Source organism: Glycine soja, chromosome 8 (assembly GCF_004193775.1).
Source record: "Glycine soja cultivar W05 chromosome 8, ASM419377v2, whole genome shotgun sequence".
NCBI lineage: Eukaryota > Viridiplantae > Streptophyta > Magnoliopsida > Fabales > Fabaceae > Glycine > Glycine soja.
In genome coordinates, this window is record NC_041009.1 from 7,745,692 (window position 1) to 7,754,691 (window position 9,000).

Below are 9,000 nucleotides of genomic sequence, written 5' to 3' on the forward strand. Positions count from 1 at the left end.
TTTTAATTTTCTGTCTCTAATTTTTAGTTTCAACACATACTCATTTGAAAAGTTCTCAAACTTACCAAAAAGAGTGTGGTTTTGTGATAACAAAAATAGTATTAATATTGGTGGTGACATAACAATATTACTAGTGATCATAACAATATTAATGATGTTGGAATTCATAATTGTAGTGATAATAATAATTTTAATGATAATGATAATATCGATAGTGATAATGGTACAATATTAATGATATTGGTGGTGGTGTTGATATTAGTGATGATATTGAAAAAAATCATTATCAAATATAGGAAGAATGTATTTTTTTAAAATAAAAAATCAAAATTAAAAAAAAATTATTAGTTTTGAACATAAAGAAATCTTTTATCTTTATTTTGAATATAAAGGTAAAAAATGTTTTAAAATTGAATTAAAAATCATTCAACCTTAATTTTTGTCAAACACATCTTATTTCAAAAATTACATTTAAAAATAAAAAACTCACAATCATCCTCAAAAAAGTCCTAGGTGACTAAGTGATTTAAGTGATGAAAGAAAAAGAGAAGGTTATGAGTTCAAATTCCTTTTCTATCTCTTTTAACATTTTTTTCTAAATCATAAATTTCATTTAAGTACTGATATCGTGTAAAAAAAGATCAAATTTGTAGGTTAAATATTATAAAAGACCAAAAGTATAGGTTAATATAAACATGATTAAATATTAATTATCATGTCATGAATTTAACTTATATCCTTCGAGGACATAGGTTCAATTAATATTTTTCATACCAGAACTTTGTTAATAGACGATGTATAAGTATTACCTTGAGATATACACTGACTTTAATGAAGTACCGAGATTCAACTCGTCTAAATTTTTTATTGACAAAAAAATTAATATTTTTTTTATTAATCTATCATTCTTATTATAAATAATTACAAGCATTTTATTAGTTTGTTAAATTGGTTAATCTGGACCCATTATTTAGGTCACACCAATCTTCTAAATATACTGGCTCAAACCTGTAAAAAAATACTTATGACGGATAAACAAGTCGTACTAAACTTTATAATTAGGAATGAATTTAGACTTAGAACATGGCTGAAAATTCACTGGGCGAGCTCCAAACGTATGTTTATCAATAGGTCTCCCCCTTCATTCTTCATTCATCCGTTGGATCTACCTCGAGATGTGCCCTGCAGTAAAACAAATGAAATAAAAAACGTGCACTTAATCTTTATAAAAGTAGTTTACCCACGGTATCCTGTATTTTGTGCCTAATAGGGAAAAAAGTAATTGCAATGAGTATTTTTTTCAAATAAAATAAAAAACATTTCTCTGAAAATTAATTTTATTTACCACAAATTGAAAAACGTTAAGCAAAATCTACCGTTACTATCATCCTCCATTTTATTCACCGCAATGTGATTTTCAGAGGAAAAATAAGTTGTAAGTAGGTCGTGATCTCTCAGTATTTGTATAGAACCTACTGTAATGTCACATAGAAGACTTTTAACTTTGCCTTTTGAATTAGAATATCAAAATAAATGCTATAATAATATCTCCAAGCTAAGCTATATAAACTGCACATACATGTAAGTCCAAAAGCGTTAGTTAACATTGAGATCCTTTCAATAACCTTTATATCTCGTAAGATCTTTGCTCTTGGGCTGAAGAAGTCACATCTCTAAATTGTAGCTAGGTTCATGGTTCTTAGTGTAAAGATTCACATAAATAGGCTTCAATAAATAAAGCCAAAAAATACGGATGTAACAATCAAATGAGCAACCGATTTTGGGAAAAATAATGCCACTCGGGATAGCTGGCATGGCGACAGTGCATGTAAGGAAACTATCCTATAAAACGTCAAACCCATGATAATAACCTGGTGCCTGTAGTGTTTTGAAGATACTGATTACTGTATTTGTACACAAATGGAGAGAAAAGGTATGTTATAATTGAGGGACCTTTCCCTATGAAATAATTTTGGGGATCCTACACAATTTGTGATTCAAATTTGTCCACCCAATTTGTTTCCCCCTCTTGAGATCTCAAACAGTAGTTACCGAAAAACGATAAAAAAAAAAAAACCTACGCTACAGAAGGCTTTGTTTGATTTATATGAAGAGAAAAGAGAAATAAGAGAGAATTTTTATGAGTTTCATATATATATATATATATATATATATATATATATATATATATATATATCATCCTCTAAATTAAATACAACATAAAAATTTAACTTGATTTACAAGCCTATTTAAAGACGTATTTAAAGAGAAATGCAACAATTAATCTTATTTTAGGAAAGAGCTTAGTATTAGAAGGAACAAGCTAGCTGATTAAGGAGATATTTGAAAATTATAAAGAAAGTTTAATATTTAAAGAATCCATAGTTAAATGGCTGAAAGGTGGTGATGGGCAAACAATAGTTTCCTTGATGTGTGTCTATCTTTTAAGAGATGTAACCTAAATGCGGTAGTCCAAGTCGGAGAGTATTTTTTTTAAATGTTTAATCAAACTTTTACTTTTAAGGAGAGAAGAAACCAAATAAAAAAAAACTAGGTCAAACATACCCTAATCACTTGAGATTTCACGTATCCACTATTCTAAGTTTGGATATTTATCTTCATAGTTTTGCTTTTTTTTGGTGAATCATAATTTTGCTTTATCTTTTATCAAATTGTAATTAAAAATTTTCATTTCATAAAATAATGAGGTATCGTTTTCATTAAATGAAAAGTTTTTTTTGGCATGAAATGAACACAAGTTTATTGCGAAAAATCATACTCAAGTATTTTACAAATATATTTTAGTTGGATTGTCATTTTTGTGCTAACTGTTTTTAATATGGCAAATGATTTGATTATACATTTTAGAAATACGTAAAATAATTTTTATTACAGAGTAGTAATTGTTATCTTCGTATTGAAATCACTTATATATTTTTGTAAATATGTGTGGACAAATTCATGCAAATACACATATTGGATAACTTGATGCGTTTTCAAGGGACTATAATTAAGTTCCTAAAAAAAATACTGTACTCCTGTATATTGATATTTAATGGGGATAATTTGTATGCATATTTTTTTACACATTTTCTTACATCGATCCATGCTGGTCTGTAGAAAAAGAAAGTAAAGGAATATGTACTACGTATGTTTTTCTACGTCATTACTTAAAATTCAAACGATATAATAGAAATAGAAATGATGTAAAAACAAACATTATTATCCTATTTGCATAAGTGCATACGGCTAATTGGCTAACTTGAAGCTAAGATGAGATTAGCAGCGCCAGCTTAATTGTATTTCTATTAATTTTTAATTTACAAGCCAAGAGCAATACAGTAGAAAGGTTATGATGAAGAGGCAACCCTAACGGAAGGTTCCAGTGGGGGCCCCATGATCTTAATCATGATGGAGTGTAATCCGAATATGACTAATTAGTGACAAAGAAAAGTTGAAAGGGTCGCTAATCACAATTATTGCTAAGATAAAAAGGGTTTATCCATAAGTGTGCATGTCCCTTTTTCAAAAAATAAACCAAACCAGCCCCCAAAGAATTAGATCCAAGCATTGCTAGAGAGAGACGAGCAAAGAATGAAACATGTTTGACCAAATGTTTGTGTTTTCACGCTCTCTTTGTTTGCCATTTTTCAAAGGTATATATTGGCAACCAAGGGGGGCACAGCATTAAAGCACGCCAGCAACCCTATTAGATTTTTTCTTGGCCATGCTTTGGGTGACATAAGAGATTCCAACGTATCATAAAGGATAAAACATCTCATTATAGGATCAATTTTTTGTTTCAATTTATAATACATGTTTGCTAATCACCCCACTTACTAATCATTTCTATAATACATGGTTTAGGGAAAATGGACCTACACTAAACATTCTGTCTTTCACGCATGTCAAATCTCTAATCCATATCATTTACATTAACAATTCAATTTGTTAAGCTCTAATTATGTATCACTGTTTTTTTTTTTGTCTCTTTTATACACTTGGACATGTGGCATGATTGCATTGGTTGTACACTTTGTATCTATACCATATAAGCAGCAAATAAGTCACCCGTGTTGCTTGATGTCAAACATGTGTTGTTCCCTTAACTTAGTCAAATATATGTTCCCTTAACCTAGTGGGGGGAATTTTGAGACGCCTAAACTAAGATGTTTCAGCTTTGGGTTGCATATATATAAAATATTCAGCGTCACATGGAAAAGGAAAAATATACTAGTATTCCTCTAGAGATGGGATGGTCAACATTTTTTTTCTCATTGGAGTAATTCCTTTGAGGATATTGGCATTCTCCATGGAACTAAATTCCATTTAAGACTATTGGAGTACTACGTTTGAAAGCTTCTTTGTTTTAAAATTGCAAGTGAAAATCCTATATATGAACGAATCCACACGATGGGACCACATTTCAAGCATGGCGAGTGGGGTTTTTGAAAATGTTAGACAATGATGATGCTATTAATTCTAAAAAGAATTTATGGTTAAGAAATTAATAGTGCAAAATTATTATAAAAAAATATTGATACACTTCCAATATTATACTGGTAGTAATTTTCAATACCTTTTTAACCAGTAAAGTTTATTACTACAATATGCTAGTAATATCTTTTGGTCCAAGGAATACCAACTGTTGGGATTTAATAATGCTACAAAGTATGGTATTCTAATGTACAAAGCACTTTAAGATCTAGCTGAGGAATCAACTAGATAGTGTAGGCCATAGGGAATAAATTAAGGCTATGCTTTGAGACGAACAAACTTGGGCTTTAATTAGATTTTAGTCAAATATATAATTCTTTTGAAATTGGAGTAGTTCGTTTGTTTTATTTTTGTACAAAATTGGAGTAGTTTGTTAATTTTTTTTGTTTTGGTGTGTACAAAATTGGAGCAGTTAAACCAATGGAAACATGACTTCACCGTTCTTTAATTATAGATTTGTAACTTGAACGTCCTAATTCCTAATTGAATATATTTTAAAATTTATTTTATTATATAATAAGGTACTACAATATTAATAACATATTATACATTCGTACTAAAGTAACAACAATTATCAAATTTATTGATGAGTTGATATAAAATTATATTTAATTTATGATCAAATCTGAATACATAATTATATTAAATTTTTACATTTTTTTTCACTACTGTTCCAAACATAATGATCTCTCAGACAAAAAAAACTCCCGGCTTCTAAAAAACAGAAATATAATAATATATTAATGTACAATAATAATAAATACAATAATTTTTATAGACAATAATAAATATAATATCTATATACAAGCCTTTAACATTAAAATTAAAATTACTCTTAAAAATATTATCATGCATACTTGAATTTAAACTTTAAGTACACATATTATATGTATTATTCAAATCAAATAAAATTATTATAATTGTCAAATATTTATGATTCAACCTCGAACCAATAACTAAAATATAATTCTTGTTTAAAAACCATGATTTCATCCCGTCAAAGACTATATATATACACCTAAATAAATTGTGATAAAAAAAAAGATTTTTTTTTATATACATAATGCAGCAAAAGTAAAACAGTGAGAAAGAAAGAGACATAAAAGTATATGTGAAAATTGTCTGGTAAAAAAACACAGAGTAGTTCACTTTGTTGATGATTGATTAATCAAACATGTTATGGCAATCACTAATGTGTTGATAATAAATATATTGATAGCTGGATATGATCTTCTCTGACAGTGAAGCTAAGCTAGGCATAGACTAGAAAGAAGGCACTGCGTACGTAGCTGCAATCTCTCGATGCTGGAATCACTTTTCTAGGTCAAAAATATCAACAAGTGCTCATGCCGCCTATTATTTGCTTCATTCGTGACCTGAGAAAGAGGAACTTCAACATTGGCCTGAAGTGCTTCATATAACGACAAGACTTGGAGCATGGTTTTGCTAGTCAAACTAAAATTATCACTATTAATAGAAGAAGCACAAACAGTTGCCTACATCTATAGATTAAAAGGCAAAATCTATTCAAAGAAAGACAGTGGTTCGGAATTGTCCAGAACAAGAACAATGGTGATATATTCTGTCCAAAAAATAAAAGAACAATGTTGATATTATAGGATTAGAAATAGATGTTTCTTTTTTTTTAATGGGGAAATAGATGATGTTCTATTCATATAATTTTTTATTGTTGGAATTTAATTCACTGTTTTATCTTTAGGCCAGAGCCCATTCAGTTATTTTATAAAATAATTAATATAGTTATATATAATATTAAATTCTTTAATGTATATTTAATACACATATAAATTTATATAATAAATTTTGTGATAATTAATTTTTATTTAATAATTAATTTATTTACATATATAAATTATAAATAAAACTTATAGGTTTAATAAAAATTTACATATATAAAAAATATCAAATTTATTTAATTATTGATTATTGTAATAAACATCTAAATATATCATTCAATTAAATATCATATTTGTTTAATTTTCAATCACTGTAATAAACATCCAAATACATCGTTCAATTAAATATCAAATTTATTTAACTATTAATTACTTTAATAAACATCTAAATACAACATCCAATTAAATATCGAATTTGTTTAACTATCAAATTTTGTAAATAAAATAAGGTATGAAAAAGTTATAATTTTAAAAAAATTCAAAACATACAGATTGCCAATCCGTATGTTTTGATTTTTTTTTAATACGCATTTCTTCTTCTCCGGTGACGAAAAACCACCCAACTTCACCGTATATCTCTAAACAACGCATGTGCACCACCGACAATAACAAACACTCACGGAAGAATGCTAACGGAAACAAGTTACACCAAGGGAGTGCGATCTTACAAAAGAAAAGGCACTGTAAAAAATGAAAAAACTAATATATTTATTTGTAACTAAAAATACCCATATTTTCGGTATGTTGGAAAACTGCTGGATGTACCAGCGAAAATACAGGGTGCCCCAAGCAGTTCCCCTATTTAAAAGGAAAAAAAACTGTTGTATCTAGGCCCAATGAGAGCCCATCAACCTCATTTGCTTCGAGTATAAATAAAAAAGATAACTGGCTAGTTCGTGGGCTTAACTTGTTTTGGGTCTAAATACTTGGCCCACCTTACAACATGGCTGAATGCTAAGCGAGCTAGGGTTCATCCGGTGTTGCAGAGAGACATCTATTGACACTGTAATGGTGCCAAATTAAGTGCTCATTTCTTCTTGTAGTGATTATTAGAGGATTTGATCGTTAACAATTTCTCTTCTTATTTGTTTAATTTTTTTGGTTTCTTAGGTGAATTATTCAAGAGGACCCGACAATCCCACAAAGCGTAAGTCTCACTTTATTATTACTCGGTAATGTTTTAGTCTCTTCCAGTTTTCTCGCTTGTGAACTAGATCCCATTTGTTCTGTGTTGAAATCGTGATCTAAATTGGCATAATTGACTGTCTGATTTACCTCCCTTGAACATAATCACTTTTTTTTTATTATAATTAATTTAAATTAAATTTAGTTCCTCTATTTATTTGAACGGTACCTTTTTTTGACTAATGTGTTATTCAGAGAACAACTGTGAAAAATGAGTTTGGAACATCAATTCATTTGGTCTTAAAAAGGAAAAAAAATGTTAGCCTAGGAGGTGTTTGTGAATTTGCCTGATTGAGGTTGTTATGTTATGTGTAGAGAAAGAGAGGTTGTTATGTTATGGCGGGCAAAGGTGTTGGTTCAGTGGCTAAGGCAGTAGCAGAATATCAGTATCCTTGGCGTGAGAAGTTGGCGAAATATAAGGATGAGTTTGCTAAGGGTGTGTGGGGATACTGGGAGCTGGGGGCATGGAAGCCGCTGAGTATCGGTGCTCGGCATCGCGCTAGAATTCGCAAGGAAGTCCTCCTTGCTGGGGAAGATTGGCCGTATGATCCTGAAAGGAAGGAGATGAAGACCAGGAGGAAAGGACACAAATGTGATAGGATATCCGCTGAGAAGCGCGCAAACACTGCCAAGTTGATGGAGAAGATGCCCCAGATGTTGCTGGATTACAAGAAGAGAAGGTGGCAGAAGAAGATGAAGGAGGAAGACAAGGGAAAACTTTGATTTTGCTCCTCCTCTAGTTTTGGCCAGGTTTAGCATTAAACTGTGCCTTTGAGAAATGTAGTATTTAATCATGACATGTTACACCTGTTTTGGGGGCCTAATGGATTATTAACTTTGGTTACGTTTTTCAATCCCTAATAACCCCTTTCAAGAGTATGGCCTTGTGAGTATCGGGGAAAAGGGCTTTACTACAATGGAAATGATATGTACTTTTTGTTTATGTATATGCTTGGTTGAGTGCATATTGGTACTTATAATTGCTTATTTGGTGCCAAGGGCCACACTCTCTTCTTATGGTCAAGTGCTTACTTCGAACCCAGGTATGTTGCTACCACCTTGTTACTTGTTAGTGCATGTATGATTAAGTTTGTTTTTGAAGAAATAATAGCTTTTTTCTCTCAACATTTTAGAGACTTTTCTTTTTTAATACTATTTGTTCCTCCACATTCAAGTTCAACTAAACACTACTTTATTGAAATTTAGGCTTACTATTGTGATTTTGTTCTTATTTTGGTGGGTGTGAAAACAGAATGAGAATGCTGGGGTTGAAAAGGAGTGAGCACAGTTTTAAAATACCGTGTGTTTAATCTTTCCAATAATTTTGAATTTGTTTTCAGTCAATTTTTCGTTATAAATAAATAAAAATACTTGCATCACTACGTTGTTATGGAACTTTTCTGATATTGTTCCAAGTGTGCAGCGCAAGCAAATTTTTAGTTGAAATGCACGGGTAATGCTTTTGCTAGAGTTGGACTAATACAAAATGCAATGCTTACTATTCTAATTAAATCATAACAATTTGCATTCCGGATTGGTCTTTACGATCTGGAGTCCAATGGGACACAAGGAAAGCAATAGTGGGTGTGTAGGAAGCAACATCCTCGTTTCTAAAGATGAA

At 30.3% G+C, this 9,000-nt stretch overlaps 1 protein-coding gene across 2 annotated transcripts; it reads left to right on the top strand.

The window, feature by feature from the left end:
• The first annotated feature begins 7,092 nt into the window (after nucleotides 1-7,092).
• LOC114422053 lies at nucleotides 7,093-8,403 on the top strand. 2 transcript variants are annotated; one of them, XM_028388235.1, is made up of 3 exons: nucleotides 7,093-7,199; nucleotides 7,305-7,341; nucleotides 7,695-8,403. In XM_028388235.1, the coding sequence occupies exon 3, from the start codon at nucleotides 7,716-7,718 to the stop codon at nucleotides 8,100-8,102; it is 387 nt and encodes a 128-aa protein (XP_028244036.1). In that variant the 5' UTR covers nucleotides 7,093-7,199; nucleotides 7,305-7,341; nucleotides 7,695-7,715; the 3' UTR covers nucleotides 8,103-8,403. The 2 variants fall into 2 exon arrangements, with proteins under 2 accessions (XP_028244036.1, XP_028244037.1); XM_028388236.1 differs by having other exon boundaries at nucleotides 7,103-7,341.
• The last annotated feature ends 597 nt before the right edge of the window (nucleotides 8,404-9,000 follow it).